At 33.1% G+C, this 21,170-nt stretch overlaps 1 protein-coding gene across 5 annotated transcripts in view; it reads left to right on the forward strand.

Moving 5' to 3' along the window:
* LOC124097579 (rap guanine nucleotide exchange factor 6) overlaps positions 1-21,170 on the forward strand; it is a 172,162-nt gene that overhangs the window by 62,824 nt on the left and 88,168 nt on the right. For 3 of the 5 annotated variants that reach the window (XM_058581879.1, XM_058581878.1, XM_046452057.2), the window contains exon 5: positions 8,031-8,100. The exons of the other annotated variants lie outside the window; for them this stretch is intronic. In XM_058581879.1, the coding sequence (XP_058437862.1) occupies positions 8,031-8,100 (70 nt within the window). The remainder of the gene's footprint in view (positions 1-8,030; positions 8,101-21,170) is intronic. 5 annotated transcript variants of the gene reach the window in all.

Raw genomic sequence — 21,170 nt, forward strand, 5'->3', positions numbered from 1 at the left:
ACGTGTACCTAGGGTAATGATGTCCCATCTCATTTCACCATCTTTCCTGCCCCCATGCCCCTTCCTCCCACCCCTTTACCCAATCAAAAGTTCCTCCATTTTCCCCATTCCCTACCCCCCATCCCCCATGAATCAGCACTGCCTTATCAGAGAGAATATCCAGCCTTTGTTTTGGGGGGATTGGCTTAATTTGCTTAGCATGATATTCTCCAACTCCATCTATTTACCTTCAGATGCCATAATTTTATTCTCTTTAATGATGAGTAATATTTCATTGTGTATATATACCACAGTTTCTTTATCCACTCATCTATTAAACAGTTTCTAGTGTGGTTTTACAGTTTAGATGAATTGAGCTATTGTAAACATTGATGTGGATGTGTTACTATAGTATGATGATTTTAATCAGACTCAATTATTTTACCTTATGACTTTCTCTAAATTTTCTTTTAATTTACTTTTATATTTTGGCTAATGATTCATTGTGAGTTAATTTTTGGTTTTGTTGTGAATTTTTCGTTTTTCACATCATTGTTTTTACAGTTCACCCAGCACCATTTATTGAAATGGCTATATTTTCTCCACTGAATTGGCTTGGTAACCTCATTGAAAATCAGTTCGTTATATTTGAGGTTTTGTGTTTGTTTGTTTGTTTGCTTTAATTAGTCTATTTTAATTAAACTATTTTTAAATTTTTTTTAGTTGTAGATGGACACAATATCTTTATTTATTTGTTTTTATGTGATACTGAGGATCGAACCCAGTGCCTTACACATGCAGAGGAGTGTGCTACCAATGAGCCACAGCCCCAGCCCTCGTTGAACTATGTTTGTGTGTTCCTACTAGTGTCAGCTCTCTTCTTTATTTTGGCTTTATTATAGGTTTTCAAATATTAGTATGTCTTAGAACTTTGCTTATTTTTATAATGGTTTTGGTCATTTTAGATTCTTTATATTCTCACATAAATGTAAAGATTTGCTTGTCAATTTGTACAGTAAATCAGTTGGTATTGATAAGAAATTATTTGAAATCTACAAGTTTGGGGAGAATTGCAGTCTTGTCAATAGTGTGACTTCCAACCTATTAGCAAAGATTACTTCTACATATATTTAGGTGTTTTATTTTACCATAGCAATGTTTTGTATTTTTCAGTTGTATGTATCTTATATTTTTGATGAATTATTTTCAGATATTTTATTCTTAATGAAAGTATGGAATTATTTTCTTAATCATATTTTCATTTATTTATTGCTAGTATATAGAAATATGATTCATTTTTTATATTGATTTGATATTCAGTGGCCTTATTATGATCTTTGTTAAACCTAAACCTTTGTTTGAGGGTTTCTTAGAATTTAGAGCATCTCTCCTATGATAAAGACAGTTTTAGTTCTTTCTTTTCGGTCTCTGTGTCTTATTTTTTCATTAGTTTTTGACATTGCACTGGTTAGGTCTTCAGTATGGTTTTGAATGGAAGTAATATACAGCTTCGCCTAGTGCATATTGCCATCCTATATTACCCAATAAGAAAAAAAATTACATTAAACCAAAAAAGGGGGCTGGGAATCTTGTCTCACTTGCACAAGGCCCTAGATTCAATCCCAAACATTCTAGAAACAGGAACCAATGGATTTAAATGATACACTGAACAAAAATGCATCTTTATTATAACTGATGGTAGTAAAGGAAGAACAGAAGAAACCAAAAGGGTGGAGTGCTTAAAAAGCAGTTAGAAAAATGGCACGCATAATCCAGAGATGTCAGTAATTTTATTAGTCTCAATATTCTAACCAAATCCATGTTCGAGGTATATGTACTTTAGCTTCTAACATAAATAAAGTGAAAGTAAGAGAATGGAAGAAGGTATGCACCAGACTAATGATATTCATAGAGATCTTGAATGACAGTGTCAGTACTAGTCAAAATAGACTTTAAAATAGGAAATATTTTAAGAGGCTAACAAATTTTATAGTGTTAAAATGATCAATATATTAGGAGCAAATACCACTTGTATTGTATGTTTTATAATAAATAGAGCCCCACATATTAAAGTGGAAAATGGCAAAATTAAAATTCTGTTCAAGTTTAACTATTAAAACTGGAGGTTACTCCTCGTAATAGAATACTAGACTGAAAATAAGTAAAGGGCAACTGGAACGGTATTGTCAGCCACTTTGATCTAGAACATATAAGGTGTTTTTCAAGACTCATGGGTCATTCCTCATGGTAAAGTATATTCTAGGATTTAACACAAATCTTAATAATTTTAAAAGAATAATAAAATAATTTTTTACAATTGACCACAGTGTAATTCAGTTATAAATCAATACCAGATTTGAAATAGCATATTTGTAAATTACTCAGAGATCAAGGAAGACTTCACAATAGAAGTTAGTAAATAGTGTGAACTGAATGAAAATGAACATACATCAAAAATCATGGGATGTATCTAAAAGAGTGCTTTGAGGAGAAACAGTACAGTCATCTCAATTCAGTCATCTTATGTTTCCATCTAAAAATGAAAAGAAAAAGGAAACTCAAAATCAGGCAGAACAAAGATACCATTGAAAAAAATCAGTGAAAGGAAACCAGAAAAATAATAGTGAGAAAAATCTGTGAAATAAAAAGTTAATTCTTTGAAAAGGTCAACTAAACTGATAAATCTTGAGTTAGACTGACCATGAAATAAAAGGAAGCCAAAATTATGAAAATCGGCTATGAAGGAGATGTATGTTCCTATCCTACAGAAATTAGAAGGAAATTTTATATCAACAGTTTAGGCAAATCTCTCTCTCTCTCTCTCTCTCTGTGTGTGTGTGTGTGTGTGTGTGTGTGTGTTTTGCTGGGGATTGAACCCAGGGCCTTATGCATGCAAGGCAAGCACTCTACCAACTGAGATATATCCCCAGCCCCTGGGCAAATCTTGCAAAGACATACATTACCAAAATAGTCTCAAAAAGAAATAAGTTAGAATACAAAGACGACTTGATTTCTGAATGTTTTGAAACTTAAGGAAGCATTCTTACATATCCTATACAAACCCTCTTGGAAAATAGGGAAAGAGAATGCTTTCAGCTCATTTCTATGAGACTTATAGTATTGCTCCCAAAGCCAGACAAAGAAATGGAAAGGAAAATTCCAGATCATATCCTCAAAAAAAAAAAAAAAAAAAAAAAAAAACATACAGAGTTTGCAAACAAAATAATAGCAATCTGAATCCAGGAATATGCTAAAGTGTATTTTTTAACCATGTTGAGATTATCCCAGGAATACAAGATTGGTTGTTCATCTGTAAATCAATTAGTACAATATGTGGTATTAGTAAAATACAAAAACACTGAGTCATTTAAAGAAACCAAAAGAGTTGACAAAAATCCCAAAACATTCAAGATAAAATTCTAGATATAGAAATAAGGCATATCCAAAAAATGTATCACATGGAAAATTTTTATAGTTTTAATCTTTTTATGTATATTTGTTTCTAATCATTTTTTGCTTATGTTGTTAATTAAGACAACCCCCCTTTTTCCCTTCCATTACTGGTTATTCTAGCATCATTTATAGAAAAGATTATCTTTATTTTATTTCCTTGCCACTTTTGTCTCCCCCCCCCCCAAAAAAAAAATCATACGTGTCTGTATTTCTCCCTTTTTTCTCCTTATCATTGATTTACTTGTTGAACCAATACCACATCATCTTTTTTTTTTAAGAGAGAGAGACAATTTTTTTAATATTGATTTTTTAGTTTTCGGCAGACATACCATCTTTATTTTATTTTTATGTGGTGCTGAGGATCGAACCCAGCGCCCTGCACATGCCAGGCAAGTGTGTTACCGCTTGAGCCATATCCTCAGCCCCCCAAACCATCTAGATTACTGTTTATTTTTTACTTTTGGTACTAAAAATTGAACCCCTGAGCTACATGCCCAAGCCTTTTATTTTTTGAGACAGGAATCTTAATAAATTGCTGAGGCTGGCCTCGAGTTTACAGTCTTTCTATTGCACTCTCAAGAGTCACTGGGATTTTAGGTGTGTACCACCATCCCTGCTTTATCTTATTTTGAAATTTGATAAATAGTATTCTGACTTTTTAGTTTCCAAATCATTTTAGCTCTTTTAGATTCTTTATATTTCCATGTAGGTTTTAGATCATTACACCAATCTTTCTGGGATTTGTTATTATCATTGCCTTGAATCTATAGATCAATTTATAGAGAAGTGCCATGTTAATAATAGCAAGTTTTTCAATCCAGAAGCAACTTACGTTTATTTTTACTTTGGATTTTCTTTAATTTCTCTGGGCAATGTTTTATAGGTTTTTTTTTTTTATAATTAGTTATACAAGAAAATAGAATATATTTTAACACATCATACATAAATGGAGTATTACTTCTCATTCTTTTTGTTGTATATGATGTAGAATCACACCAGTCATGTAGTCATATACACACAGGGAAATAATGTCTAATTCATTCCACTATCCCTCCTACTCCTATAGCCCCTCCCCTCCCTTCACTCCCCTCTATCTAATCCAAAGTATCTCTGTTCTTCCCTAGCCCCTATCCCTTCTTATAAATTAGTATCCACATATCAGAGAAAACATTTGGCCTTTGGTTTATTTCCTTTAGCATGATAGTCTCCAGTTTCATCCATTTACTGGCAATTGTCATCATTTCATTCTTCTTCAAGGCTGAGTGATATTCCATTGTGTATGTATACCACATTTTCTTTATCCATTTATCTCTTGAAGGACACCTAGGTGAGCTACTTCTTGCGCTTTAGGAGTCATGTTAAGGAAGTCCCCATCCAGGGCTGACATGATGAAGATTTGTGCATACTTATTCTTATATTAGGCACAGGGTCTCTGGTCTAATTCCTAGGTCCTTGACCCACTTTGAGTTGGGTTTTCTGCAGGGTGAAAGGTAGGGGTTTAATTTCATTTTGCTTCATATGGATTTCCAGTTTTCTCAGCACCATTTGTTGTAGAGACTCTTTTCTCCAGTGAATATTTTTGGCACCTTTGTCTAGTATGAGATAACTGTATTTATGTAGGTTTGTCTCTGTGACTTCTATTCTGTACCATTAGTCTACATGTCTGTTTTGGTGCCAATACCATGCTGCTGTTGTTACTATTGCTCTGTAGTATAGTTTAAGATCTGTTATTGTGTAGCCTTCTGCTTCACTCTTCTTGCCAATGATCGCTTTGGCTATCCTGGGTCTCCTATTTTTCCAAATTAATTTTATGATTGCTTTGTCTAGTTCTATGAAGAATGTCATTTGGATTTTAATAGGAATTGTATTAAATCTATATAATGCTTTTGGTAGTATGGCCATTTTGACAGTATTAGTATTTTGACAACATTAATTCTGCCTATCTAGGAGCATCTTTTCATCTCCTGAGGCCTTGTTTAATTTCTTTCTTTGGTGTTCTGTAGTTTACATTGTAGAGGTCTTTCATCTCTTTTGTTAGATTGATTCCCAAGTATTTATTTTATTGAGACTACTGTGAGTAGAATAGTTTTCCTAATTTCTCTTTCAGTAGATTCATCACTGATAATATAGGAACACATTTGATTTATGGGTGTTGATTTTATATCCTGCTGTTTTTTTCTGGTGGAATGTTTTGGATCTTCTAAATATATAGTCATATCATTATGGTACTACTACCAAATGGTGGTAGTTTGAGTTTTTCATTTCCTATTTGTATCCCTTTATTCTTTCTTCTAATTGCTATGGCTAGTGTTTCAAGGATGATGTTGAACAGAAGTAGTGAAAGAGGGCATCCTTGACTTGTTTCACTTTTTAAAGGGAATGCTTCCAATTTTTCTTTCTTTAGAATGATGTTGGCTTTAGATTTAGCATATATAGTTTTGATAAATGTTGAAGTATATTCCTACTATTCCTAGTTTTTCTAATGTTTTGAATATGAAGGAGTGGTGTATTTTGTAAAATGCTTTTTCTGCATCTATTGAGATGATCATATAATTCTTGTCTTTAAGTCTATTGATGTGAAGAATTATGTTTATTGATTTCCATATGTTGAACCAACGTTGCATCCCTGAGATGAATACCACTTGACTGTGGTGCATTATATTTTTAATATGTTTTTATATGCAATTTGCCAAAAATTTAATATTTTATAGTTATAGTTGGACAAAATACCTTTATTTTATATATTTATTTTTTTGTGGTGCTAAGGATTGAACCCAGCACCCTCACACTTGGTAAGCGCTCTACCACTGAGCCACAACCCCACCTCAGTTTTCCAGAATTTTATTGAGAATTTTTGCAACTCTGAAGTTTTTTTCCTTTGTGTGTCTTGCTTTATAGTTTAGTTTATTGTTTTGTGGAGATTGTGTATGCATTTTGATAATTCATCTTTTAGGAATTGTCTAGTGGAATTTAAGAGATTATTATTTGTTTGTTGATAATTTACAATAAAATGATTGTTTTGGGGACATTGAGCTCTATCCTTCCTTGCTAAATTCTCTTATTTCTGGTACCTTGTGAAACTCTGATTTTATATACAGTCATACTGTGTGAAGGTTTTATTCTGCCTCTCATGTGTAAACTATAGTACTGAAGCTCAAGTAGTGAGTAAGGGAGAGTTTTTCTTTTTATCTGTATACCATTTGATAAATTCAGTAAGAATGATAGAATAATATAAAGCTATTTCAGTGGCCTAACACTTTCTGTGTAGGCACTAATCAAAAATGAATGCTAAAACTGTTGAAAAATTCAGAGGAAATTCTGTAATGGGTAGATCAAGTTGACACTGACTGAAGCTGCTCACCAATTTTAACACTGCTAAAATAATAAGATAGGCAGACCTTATATGTCTGCACATGTGATGTGTAGAATATTCTAGTAAATCTTTTTATATCTTCTGTTTCTCATATCTATCTCTACTTTCTTGAATATATTGAGCATACTTAAAAATGGCTGTTTTAATGTCCGTATCTACTGATAGTTTCTGGGTCTGTTTTTATTGAGTGGTTTTTCTGTTAGTTATAGTTTCTTATTCCTTGCCCTCCCTCCCCTTTTTATGAGTATTGGTCATTGTGACTTTTTGTATCATTGATTTCCAGTTTTTGTTTTTGTTTTTTTTTTAGGTAGTATTGGGTTTTGTTTTAGCATATGGTTTAGCTAATTATAATCCATTTTATTATCTTGAGCCTTTTAAAATTTTAATAAATCCCACATTACTCTGTTGTAGAACTAATATGCCCCATGTGTTATATGGTCTGTCCACTTTGGCTTTAGGTTTATTCTCACATATTCACAGTGCAAAACTTACCCGAAGATTCAAGGGACCTTTCTGAAGAGATCTCCCTTCTTCACACTCCTGTGTTTGTTTTTTCTATTACTCTCCTTCCCTGTTCCTTCATTTCCCTCATTTTCTTTTCTCCCTTACCTACTCCCTTTTTTCTGGTACTCTCACACATTCAAAGCATCTTTCTCTTATCACCCACACTCCCAAAACTCCTTTGTCTGCTGAGATTATCAAGATAGGCTCCTCTTCTTGTATTGTGGCTATAATGCTTTTTTTAAAATAATTTATGTTTAGCAACATTTCATTATATATGTGAATTTTAATGTTTTTTAAAAGTTTTTAATAATGCAATATTTTTATAAGACATTACAGAATTATATACTCCTTATTAGCTATGCTTTCCTTTTCATTTAGCATGTGTTGACAGATGTTTAAAATTGAGATTAGGCCAGTATTGCCTATAAGTGATTATAGTGAATAATTAAAGGCAGGTATTTAAATTTTTCATACAGAACTATATTGAGACCTGTTGTATTTGGTCAAATAAGAGCAAAGTTTTTTGTGTGTGTTGACTTGTCTTTTGTTTTTGTTTTTGTTTTTTTAAAGAAAATCTTAATAAACAGAATCAGAATTTCTCAGTTACATCTCAGGGTTTTTTTTGTTGTTGTTGTTGTTTGCTTTTTTTTTTTTTTTTTCCTATATTGATATACTTTATTTTATAACCTCTGCTAAAGAAATTGTTTTTCTGTTTTTATAGTTTTGGTAAGCAGTTTGGAGGAAAAAGAGGATGTGATTGTCTTGTATTAGAGCCTTCAGAAATGATTGTGGTAAGAACTTTAAAGAATGCTGAATTTTTATTTTAAATGTTTCAGTTTCAACTTCAAATGTAGTAGGTCTTAAACCCTTCGGGAGGTTGCATTGTCAGAGATTTTAAGTAGCATGAGAACTATGTATCACCTTTTTCTGATCCCTAAGAGAATGGGAAACATGATACAGTTATATATAACATATTCCAAATTTGTTAATTTCTTTTGCCCATTCCACCAGAAAACTAAAGGTTTGGGGAAAGAGACTATGATTTTTTTCAAATGTTTTCTTCTTTTTCATTAAATTCAGTCAGGAAACTTTGAATATCCAAGTAATGTACCCTGGAATATAGGGGTAGAAGATAGAGAAAAGTTAGAGTCTTACAAGCAGACACAAGTAAGAAGTGATCTGCATCTTAATATTTTTGCTTTGTAATACTTCGTTTATATACTTCATTTCCTCCTCCACTTCTCCCCTTTTTCTTTTTTCATTAGAAGAATCAAGAGCAATAGTTCCCTTTTATCTTGTTCTGAGATGCCTTTACTTGAAAATAGCATATGCTCAAATGGATGCATTGAACTATGTAATGTTTTGAATAGCCAACAATAAAAAATTTAAAAAAAATTTTAAATTTGTAAATGATTTAATTTTAAATGTGTAGATGATCATGTCTTACAATTTGATTTGAACTTTTGAAAAGTAAGGTTGATTTCTTAATGAATATCAGGGTTGAGAGCTAACCACTTTTCCATTTCATGATACTATAGTCAGATTAACATCTTCAAACAGATTCCTCTTTCCCTAACTGAATCATAACCATAAATTTAGGCTTATAAAAACATTTAGGTTTTATAAAAACAACTGGAATTTGAGCTTCTTATAGGCAAATATTATGTTTTCTTTGGTTTGTGTCTCTTGCAGTACAAAAGTAGTTTACTCTTTTTCTTGGGAGACACATTCTAAATGTCCCCTCCCTCCCCAAATGGATGCCTGTAAAAAAAAACTATACATGTACCATGACTTTTCCTTTGCACACACACAAAAGTTCAACTTAAAAATTAGAGTAAGTGATTAACAAAAATAATAAAATAGAACAGTTATAACAATACAATGTGTAAAAGTGAATGTGATCTTTCTCAAAATTCCTGATACTCACCCCTCTTTTTTGTTGACTATGTGTGACTGAAACTGTGGAAAGCAGAATCACAAATGAGGGGGTTACTGCTTTATTGAAGAGAGTTGCCTGCATAGTAAGTGTTCAGTGTACATTGCTTGAATTTAGGTTTGTTTAAAGCACTGATATATTGTTTTATATTTACTTTTTTCATTGAATATGTGGGCTACTTGATAAGGCCTCAGAATTCTCTTTTTAAATAATAGTATTGAGGGACTGAGCAAGAAAACTGTTCAGGTAGTATATATTTTTATATATATTGGTTGATATATTTTATATTTTGTATAAGAACAGCACTTATGTACATTGTGTTTTTAATACATGCTACACATTCTTGTTGTTTCATTTGTTTGAGGTTTGTTTTGTTTTGTTTTTTTTGGTACTGGGAATTGAACTGACATTATTTAAGCCACACCCCTAGCCCCCCTTTTGTGTTTTATTTAGAGATAGGGTCTCACTGAGTTGTTTACTCCCTTGCTGATTTGCTGAGACTGGCTTTAAATTCTTGATCCTCCCCTCAGCCAGCCAAGCTGCTGGGATTGCAGGCATGTACTACCTTGCCTGGGCACTGTTGTAGTTTTGTACATAAGGAAGAAGAGAAAACTCATGAAGCCAATTAGTGTACAAGGTACTTCAGGCTTATCTTATACTTTCTCTGACCCAAACCTTGAGTTAGTTTTTCTTTAAGGGCACTTCCTTTGTTTTATTGGAGAAAAGTATATAGAAACCATGATCTGGCTGCCAGTTCTATTTATTGCTACAGGTATCTCATTACTTTTAGCTCTCAGTGAATAAAGCTAGAAAATTATGTCTCTTGCATGTACTTGTGAGCATGCACATACACACATAGCTACATAAACGCTTGTTGTTTTCTTTTTCTTTTCTTTCTTTTTTTTTTTTTTTTTTTTTTTGTGCATTACTAGGGATTAGACCCAGGGGCACTCTACTACTGATCTACATCCCTGGCCCTTTTTAAAAAGTAATTTTTTATTTTGAGAGAGGGATTTCACTAATCTCTGAGGCTGATCTTGAACTTGAAGTCCTCCTGGCTTAGCCATCAAGTTGCTGGGATTATACGTGTGCATCACTGCATCCAGCCTTTATTTCTTTTTGTCGTATATCTGTTAAAAACACAAATTTTATTCTGGCATTTTTAGTACTTCCTTTTATTAAGGGATAACCTATTGGTTTCTATAATCGATATATATACTTAAAAATAAGCAATTTAAGAATTGTTTTGCCATAATATTGTAGAAAGTACTAATAGTGAGAATATTAGCATATACAAAAATACACATTTGCAGATGTTTATTTTAGTGAGATGTGACAAATGTGTGCTCTTTATCACCACTTCATTACCAACATATATTTTCTTCACCCACCCACAATTTAAGGAACTATTCGAAGAATTATGACAACCCACTAAAAGGACACAGGAGCCAGGTTGAAGGGACTCTCACTGGTGAAATCTAGTATACTAGGGAATTCAAATGTACTAGTAGATATACAGCATTTTATAAGTCCTAATAACATGAATGAGTTAGGGACAAGAGAACACTCTTTCTAACATAATGCTATCTTACAAGTAGTATGAAGGAATGATTAAGTTAAAAAAATCTTTAATGCTGAAACTTGTTGGGATGGGGGGAGCTAATGTTTGATGAGAAAGAGAATATATATGCAATCTCAGAGTATGTCCCCACAAATCATTAATGAAGAGAAAAATTACCAAGTTTCTGGTGGGAAAACATAGCAGACACTATCATAACAGCAATTATTGTTACCACCATCATGTGGGCACAAGCTGATGTCACACAACTGATGCGATGCACTGAGAAGGACAGAATGTCACCTGTGTGACATAGTCCTACTAGCAGTGCTTACTTGAGATTAATCATTAGGAAATATTAATCAAATTGAAAGTCTATAATTTGGCCTATTCTTTAAATATCCTAGTGTCGTGCAATACAGAGAAAGATTAAGAAACAGTTCTAGACTAAATGAGGGGAAAAAACTAAAAAATGCAATGCTTCATCTTGTGTTAAATCCTAGAACATAGGAGTGATAGCAAATGATGTTGGAATAATTGATGAAATTTGAATTGAGCAGTGCCTAGTGGTACACACCTATAATCCCAGCAATTACATGATAGGCTAGTCATGTTAATTGGTCACATTATAAAGTCATATTGTTTTTAAAAGACTGTAAATTTGTCATCTTCAACTTCATATCAAAAATTCATCTTGTCGGGCTAGGTATGGAGAAATTAGAGCCCTTATAACATTAATGGAATGTAAAATGGTACAGCCAAATTAGAAAAGTTTGACTTTTCCTCAAAACAGTTAAAAAGAGTTATCATATGATCTATTAGTTTTATTTCTGTGTATACCCAGGAGACTAGAAAACATTTGTCTATATAAAATCTTGTAAACTAGTATATTATTTATAATATATAGGAAAAATTATCCCAAATGTCCATTACCTAGTTAAATTGATAAACAAAATGTCCTATCTTCATATGAAGGAATGTTATTGTATCATAAAGAATGAAGTAGGGCCAGCACAGTGGCACTTGCCTATAATCCCAGCAGCCCGGGAGGCTGAGGCCTGAGAATCGAGAGTTCAAAGCCAGCTTCAGAAAAAGCAAAGTGCTAAGCAATTCTTTAAAACCCTGTCTTTAAATAAAATAAAAAATAGATCTGGGGATGGGGCTCAGTGGTGCTCAGTGGTTGAGTGCCCCTGAGTTCAATCCCCACCTGCCCCCCACCAAAAAAAAAAAAAAAGAATGAAGTGGGGCTGAGGCTTGTAACTCAATGGTAGCGTGCTTACATAGCATGATCAAAGCCCTGGGTTTGATCCCCAGCACTGGGAGATGGGAAAGTGAAGTACTGGTACCTGGTGCAATTGGATGAAACTCAAAAATGTTAACTGAAAAAAGCTAAACACAAAAGGCTACCTGTTATTTGATTCTGTTTATAAGAAATATACAGAATAAAGAAATTCGTAAAGATAAATGATAAGTGATTACTTGGGTCTGTGAAGAGGGAAATGGATACAGATGGATATGGATATAGGATTTCTTTAAGGTGATGAAAATATTCTGGAACTAAATAGTAGTGATGGTTGTACAACTTTGTGAATATATCAAAAGCCACTGAATTGTGCCCTTTTTTGAGGTGTGAATTTATAATATGAATTCTATATCAATTTAAAAGTTGTGTGAGAAAAAAGAAAACAGGACAAAGAAGATAGGACATTTTGTTTATCAATTTAACTATTAAACCAACAAAGGTAAACACTAGAATGAAAATAAATGAGTTCCTAAATATCAAAAAAAAATTTTAGTCAACAAAGAATACATATCTCATAATGTGATAAATATTGCAAATACACATGATTATAAAATGTTACTACAAGGTTGAGATCCAAAATATTAGTTATAATAGTAATGTGAATGGGGTTCATCTACTTTTTGTTAAAAAAGAGATTGTCAATTAGAGTCACAACAGAGAACCCAGTCGTGTATTGTTTACAATAGACACTTTAATGATTTGAGAAGGCTACAATAAAGCAGTGGTTAGTGGTATACTAAACAGGTAAGAATCAGAGAGAACAGTTCTGTGTAGTAATTTTATAGCATAAAATGTGGAATTTAGCCAAAAGCATTAACTATGGCATAGAATGATATTTTTAATACTAAAAATCATCGTTTATAATGAAGGTACACACGAATATTTGTGCACTTAATTACAGAGAACCCTTCTCTGTAAAAATCTACAGGAGATTCAGTGAAATATAAACTACTAAAAGAATTTAATCTTCTGTTCTTAGTATAAGTTAAATCAAGTAGACAAAAATTACTAAAGTCCTAAACAACATTAACAATAAAATGAATCTTAATATATGTTGAATTTTACAGGGTAATATACATTCTCAAGTGTGTGTAGCACATTTATGAAAATTGGTCATATATTATTTCATACACTGAAGAATAGGTAATTTCCTTTAAGTAAATATATTGAAAACATTTTCTAATTGCATGTAATGAATGTCAAAATTATTACTAAGTAGTATTAATAATTACTATACAATGATTCAAATGTATAAATTGCCAAGATCATTGTAATGTCATGTGTAGCTAATAAAAAATAAATAAAAAAATTGAAGAAAAAAATGTGCAAGCATAAAAAAGTATGAAACTAAAAATAATAATAATAATAATAATTACTATAAAACGTGCATTTTATGTAGAAATTCTAAAAACTGTCTAGAACTTTGCAAAGTGATTACAGTGAAAATGTGCCATATATCAAAAATGTATGAAATACATCTAAAATGGTCAGAGAAAAATTAGTAAACATTTTACCAATTATAAATATAAGAAATAAATGTCACACTCCCAAAATTTTGAACATAAAAAGAAAAGTCAAGTAAGCCAAAATAAAACACATAAAATAATAAAAATAAAACCAGAAATAAGTGAAGTAGAGAATAATAATTAAGACTAGACCTAATGAACTTAAGTCAAGGCTGTGTCAATCTAAAGGAATACATAGTTTACAATTATTAGAGGGAGGTAGGAGTGGTGGCACATGCCTGTATCCCAGCTCCTTAAGCAGGAAGATCACAAATTCAAGGCTACCTGGGTAACTTCACAAGATCCTCTCAAAAGAAACAAAAAATCCAGGGACGTATCTCAGTAGTAGAGTTCTTCTTACCTAACATTTAGGAGGACATGAGTTTGATCTCCATTACTGCTAGGGAAAAAAACAACTGAGCTGTAGCTCAGTTGTTGCCTAGTATGGAGACCCTGGTTTCCATCCCCATCACTGCAAACAAACAAATAAATAAATGTAAAATAAAACACATATAAAGCAAAAATTGTCATGCAGACTAGTCAAACCTGCAATTACAGTGGGAGATTTTAGTGTACATCTGAAAGCAACTAAGAAAACAAGCATCAGAATAAAAGACACTAAAGTTTGAACCCCTGATTATTTACATTTTACTTAATAGACCCATAGGGAATACTGCCTTGTCAACAACAGAATACTTTTCAAATGCTCATGGAATATTTTAAATTGACCATATGGTAAGATATAAGCAAGTCCCCCAAAATTTCAGTATTTAAAACTTTTCAGTTTTAGTTTTACCATCATGAAATCTAGTTTTTAAAAAAATTATAAAACACAACTAGAACAAAATACAATTTTTGAAAGTATAGTTTATTTCAAAAGTATACTTTATATCCCTTGTCAAAGAAGAATCGCTGGGAAAATATTTTATCACAGTGAAGAGGACTTCCAAAATGTGTGGAATTAAGCTTAAACATTTATTGCTGTGTATCAAATGCCTTAGTGCTTTAAGATGAAATGCCTTCCGTGAGTTAAATATTCATTTCAGTAAATTAAAGAGCAGCATACACATAGAATTGGAAGCCAACAAATAATAAATATAAATATAAAACTTTAAAATCAGTGTCATAAAAACAAAATTGAAACAAAGAGGATAACATAGAGTCAGCACTCCAACATAGTGGTACAGAAACTGATTTCCTTAACAAGGCCTCTAAAGCTCAAGAAATAAAATCAAGAATAAACTAGTGAGATTCTATCAATTAAAAAGATTATTCATCGCAAAGGAAACATGAAGAATGTGAAGAGAGAGCATAGTGAATGGGCAAAAATCTTTGCCAGTATTCCTCTGACAGAATATTAGTAGCCATTATATATATATATATATATATATGTATATATATATATATATATAAAACTCAAAAAGCTTAACAGCAAGCAAACCAATAAATAAATGGGCAAAAGAACTAAACAGTTTCTTGGAATAGGAAATGCACATGGCTAACAAATACATGAAAAAATGTTCAACACCCCTGACCTGACCATCAGGGAAATGAAAATCAAAACTACATTGAGGTTCCATCTCTATCCTGTTAAAATGGCAATCATCAAGAACACAAATAATAACAAATGCTGGTGAGGATGTGGGGGGGAAGGCACCCTCATACTTTGGAAAACAGTATGGAGATTCTTCAAAAGAACAGGAATAGAACCACCATATGACTGGGCTATCCCTCTCCCTCGGTATTTATCTAAAACCACTAAAATCAGCACACTGTAGTGATACAGGCACATTGGTGTTTATAGCAGTGCAGTTCCTAAGAACCAAGTCATGGAACCAGCCCAGGTGCCCGTCAACAAACGGATAAAGAAAACGTGGTATATGTGCACAGTTGGGTTTTACTCCATCACAAAGAAGAATGTAATGATGACATTTGTGAGTAAATGGATGGAACTGGAGAAGATGCTGAGTGAAATAAGCCAGACTCAGAAAGTCAAGATTTGAATATTTTCTTTCATATGTGGGAGCTAAGTCAAAGTAAGTGGGGGAAAAGGTGGGGACAGATCCCAGAAAATAGGGAAAGATCAGTAAGGTAGAAGAAGATGTTTGATGGGGAGGGAAGAAACGGGTGGAAATGCGGAATTAATTTGACAAAATTATTCTGTGTACATGTATAAATGTACCACAGTGAGTTTCACCTTTATTGTTTATAATGTACTGATTTATAAATAAATAAATAGAAGGTAAACCAGTAGAGTAGAGGAAGGGAGAAAAAGAAAGAGGGAGGGCGAAGGGTGGAAAAGACAAGGCACTGGGAACTGAAATGGAGTAAATTAAATTTTAAGCAAGTATGATTATGTCAAAATGAACACCCTATTAAGTTTTACTAAAAATGCACTAATAAAAGCATTTCAGAACAACAGAGGCGGCAGAAGTTGGTTCTTAGAGAAAATTAATAAAATTGATAATTCCCTGTCAAACATAAAAGGAACAAAAAAGTCACATAAGAAATAACAGAAATGAGAAAGGTTGTATACACTACCATGGATCCGACAAACGTGTTTTTTTGAAAAAAGGGTATTATGAAAAACTTAAACCAACTAGTTTTGAAGTTCAAGATAGTCCAGTTCCTTAAAATTTAAACACAATTTACCCAAACTAGCCCACACATATAGGAGAAACTGTGTATACCATTATCTACAAAAGAAAGTGAATCTGATTATATATATACATTTCCATCTAAAAATTTAAACGTATGTAGCATCACTGATGAATTTTCCAAACATATAAGAAGAAATAATATATAAAGCTAAACAGAAAAACTTGAATAATTAACCTCTTTTATGAGCCCAGTTTAATTTTGATTACAAAGCCCAACCAGGGCATTATACAAAAGCTCTATTACAAAGACAGTGTTTTCTGTGAGAGTAGAAGTTAGTAAGGTTATCGGGAATCAAAAATAAATTTTAAAAATTAATAAGGAATCATCCCAGGATAGGATAAGACACCATAACTAATTTGAACTTTTTCTCAAGAGTTACAAGGTTGGAAAATCAGTAAGATTTACTTCTTCAGTATAACTAGAAAATCAGATGATCATTTCTATAGATACAGAATAGGCGTTTTTAAATACTTAAAACATGATTTAAAAGGCTTTTTGAGCAAAGTAGGAATTAAAGGAAACTTCTGTAACCTTATTTAAGTTATCTGCAGAAACCAAACAAAGATTGAAAACTTTCTCCCAGAGTTTGGTAATGTGTATAGAAGACTCACCAATATTAAAACCAGTGGCAAGAACGTTCTATATGATGTATTTTAGCAAGGGGGAAAATGTCAGAAAGCAAGGAAATTGCAGAAAAACACGTATTCTTTGGGGATATTAACTCTTATGATCAATAAGGTTGATAGAGAAGTGGTCTTCTCAAAGTATGGCAAAATTGTGGGTTGTTTTTTTGAGGGCATTTCCTCCTTTTAGTTTGTTAATGAAGAGATGCCTAGGCAGTTGTAGTGTAAGAGAATGGCGGAAGGATTACTAGCCAGTACTTACTGGCTGAAGAGCCTAAAGTGAGCCAGGAAAAAGCAGTGTGACATCATTTGATGGCAGAGTTATATACAGTTTCCTATCTTGATTTGGATTATGACTTTCAACAGGATTAGGACAGCAGGATGACTTTCCAAGCCTGGAAAGTTAAAAGGAGATGATCTTCAATCCATTAAGAAGGAACAGATCCAGATTTTTTTTTTTTTTTTAATGGATTCTCTACTAGAAAGCTTAGAATTTTTTTTGAAAAGGCACAGCCAAGAAAGGGAAATGAAGAGTAAATCAGAAGAGGAGCATAGTGGCAGCACCTTGAAAAAAGAGGAGACTAATATGAAAATGAGTCAGCTACCTACTGAGTGGTGATATTGAAGGTTAAATGACCAGTTATAGCTACAGTTGGTCAAGGATGATGAAATAGAAGGTAAGGAAGCAGAAGCATGTAGTGGGGTTTAGAAATCTATTCCATTACTTCTTTACCTAAACACAAGTCTTAAGATTGAAATTTCACCAGATCCTCTTCCCTTGTATCTTCAGCACATGCTCACTGTTTTTTGCATCCTTGTCTTTCCCATTTTTGTTAATTTATATTGCACTCTTCTGCCTTGTCTCATTTTTGCTTCCTTTGATGTTTAGGTTTGTTAAGTCCTACCCTATAATATATGGTTTTTAGTCATTCCCTAAATAAATAAATAAAACTTATTAGACTATAGTAGACTTTTTGTTTAAGTACTTACCAAAAAAATGTATTATTCTTAAGGGCTGTTTACATTACAAAAGCTTAGAAGCAATGATGACCAAGTACTTAACTGTTCCTAGTGGATACAGAGCCTAGGTTATGGTGAATAAGTACCATTCTGCCACTAAGTGAACACAGACCTCCAGGAATCAATTACTTATGAATAGGCAGGCACTGTCTTTGTTTTAATCAGCTTTTTCACTGCTGTGACTAAAGTATCTGACCAGAACAATTTTAAAGGAGGAAAGGTTTATTTGAGGGCTCTGAGTTTCAGAGGCTTAGGCCATAGAAAGCCAGCTTTATTATTCTGGGCTTGAGGTGAGACTGAATGGCAGAAGAATGTAGGGAAGGGAAGCAGCTCACTGTGAATAAAAAGCAGAGGAAGAATCTACTTGCCACATACAAATATATACCCAAAGCCATGCCCCAATTCCCACCTTTTCCAGCCATACCCTAGCACTTCAGTTACTACTCAGTTAATGGGGGCGTGTTTAAATCACTGATTGGATTAAGACCCTTATAACCCAGTTATTTCTCCTGAACCTTCTTGCACTGTCTCACATGGGAGCTTTTAGGGGACATCTCACATCCAAACTATAATAACATTCTTGGAGAGATTTTTTTTTTTATGTTACAAAGCAAGAAAATAGCAGATGTTATTGGTCTTCTGTCAAAAGTTCGAAATAACCTAAAGGGGTTAACTTCAGTATCAAAAAATATTGCTAAGAATTGTTATCAGGAAAGGATTCTGACTTTATTTAAAAAAAAAAAACAACAACTTTTTTCTGCATTTCTAAGATAATTATGTCTGAATCTATTTATCTTTTAGTATAATAATTTAACACATTTTTCTAACAAACTACCCTTGCATTCTCCGTAAAAACTCAGCCTTAGATTCTTGTTATCTTTTTTCTACATTCTGGGCCCAATTGGATAATCAAGTTTAGGAGTCTTGTCTCTTAGTGAGATATTAACCTGTTATTTTAATTTCTTATATTTTTTGTCATATTTTCTTTACTGGGATTCTGTGCACCTTTGTACTTAGGGTCTTTTCCCTCTTTTCTGCATTTTAAGATTAATTTTTAACCTGGAAAGACACTCATGTTTATTCTGATTGCTGATAGATTTGTATTTACTTTGCCACATTATGTGCTATATGTATGTTCTTTATTTTTGCCTCATATTGCTTTTGTTCTCTCTCATAGTAAATTCTTTTCTCCCACTTCTCTTCTCCACCTTAGAAATAGGGTGTGGGTCTTTCCTTTAATACTACTTCTGGCTGTTTTTAAATGCCTACTTTAAAATATCTGAAATTAGTAGTAGCCAACTTTTAAGACTTTAATGTTAATACCCAAATATGATTTCTGTTGCTCAGTATTTTAGCTTTATTAATTTCACAAATTTTGCCATGTTATTATTTTATACAGTCATTAGTTGTTCATAATTAATTATGTATTTGGCATTTTACTTTTAATTTTTGTTGTCAAGACCTTACTTATGGGAAACTCATTTTTTAAAATAGTTTGTCCAGTAGATGGACACAATGCCTTTATTTTATTTTTATGTGGTGCCGAGGATCGAACCCAGTGCCTGACATGTACCAGGCAAGTGCTGTGCCAACTGAGCCACAACCCCAGCCCAGGAACTCAAAAGACACCCTTTGACTTTTATTTAGTGAAGCTCTTTTGTTGGTAAACATCTCAGTTGGCACATTGTTTTGTTCTCTTTTGGGAGGGGGTGTTAAAATTTTTATTTGGTTCATTGATTTTTGGAGGGTTTTGCTGTGAATATAAGTTTAAGGGAAATATCCATTTTTTGTTTATTTGGTTTTGGTTTTGATTTTTTGTTACCCAGGATTGAACCCAGGGACACTTAACCACAGAGACTATCCCCAGCCCTTTTTTCATATTTTATTTAGAGACAGGGCCTTGCTAAGGTGCTTTAGGCCTCGCTAAGTTGTTGCTGACTTTGAACTCGTGATCCTCCTCGCTGTGTCTCTCGAGTTGCTGGGATTACAGGTGTGCACCACAACACCTGGCCTGCCAGTTTATTTCTTGAAGAATTTATACATATTTCCAGAACTTGCACATATTTCTTTTCAAATTTCACATATTTGAAAAGACATGGGGACTTAATGTGATGTGCATTTTTGCAAATCCCATAGTATTAAATTAACAAAGATGAATATAATACAGTTGTTGCCTTGGAGAACTTGTTATCTTGCTAGTGAGGTTTTCTTAAATAAATGTGATGAGTATGCTTAGTGCTTTAGAGGGGGAAATAACCATCCTAGAGTAGAGGATGGATTGTTTGAAGTGGGTAATGAATAACATGTAGGAGACCAACAAGTTAGCAGAGAAGGAATAGGGTTTTGGGTAGAAGTAATGGCAGCATTTTCAAAGGCCTAAAATCAATACCATTTATAAGAAGTCTGTGTGCATAGACCGAGCCAGTCAAGGTCTGAGGAGAGAAATGTCTTTTGTGATTGTGGAAGAAATGGCCATTGAGGTGTACCTTAAATGATTGGTAGTGTCCAGTTGATGGCATATAAAGATACAGAGGGAAATAACCTGTTACTTAGACAGGAGAGAATATAAGCTCTTTAGAGAGGCACATGAGTAGTAGTATTGACCTATCTGGTACTACCCTTAAACTCTGCCTCAGCCTCCCAAAACTGAGTAAAACCTAAAACAGAATAGGGTAGACTCAACTCTTTCTGAGAAATCACTAGGAAGTTTTGGGTATCATTAAAGTTTTTATGTGAGTGTATTTTTTAAGGGGAGAAAGATGAGAACAACTTTTCCAAGGTTGTTATATATATTATAAAGTCATGAGTATTCCATGGGGTTGGGGGGGGCACTGTGGAGGTGTGTGTAGTAGCTTTGAGTATCAAATATAAAAATTTAAAGTTTATTTGGTAAACATTAGAGTCCCATTGAAGTATTTTAAAACAGCAGACCTGACACTAATGATAAATGATCTAGGTGACTTATCTGACCATGCAGAATAGAATTAGAGAATCCCAGCAGCTGAATCACCAATTAGGGATAGTCAGGACTGAAGTGACTCAAATAAGGGATAGTGATAGTGGAAATGAAGGAGGGGCTTGTACAAAAGAATTGACAGTTGAAAAGTGATTGGGCCTAAGATTTGGAAAACAACCAGGTAAGCTGGGAATGTTGATTAGATAGCATTTGGGTGCCTAGGACATATATTGTAATATTAACAAGAGGTATGACATTAATAGGAAAAGTAGTTGTGGGAGAAAACTGAAATCATTTGT

The sequence above is a fragment of the Marmota monax genome, unplaced genomic scaffold, assembly GCF_021218885.2.
Source record: "Marmota monax isolate L192 unplaced genomic scaffold, Marmota_monax_Labrador192_F-V1.1 WCK01_AAM20220418_F8-fsc00598, whole genome shotgun sequence".
Classification (NCBI taxonomy): domain Eukaryota; kingdom Metazoa; phylum Chordata; class Mammalia; order Rodentia; family Sciuridae; genus Marmota; species Marmota monax.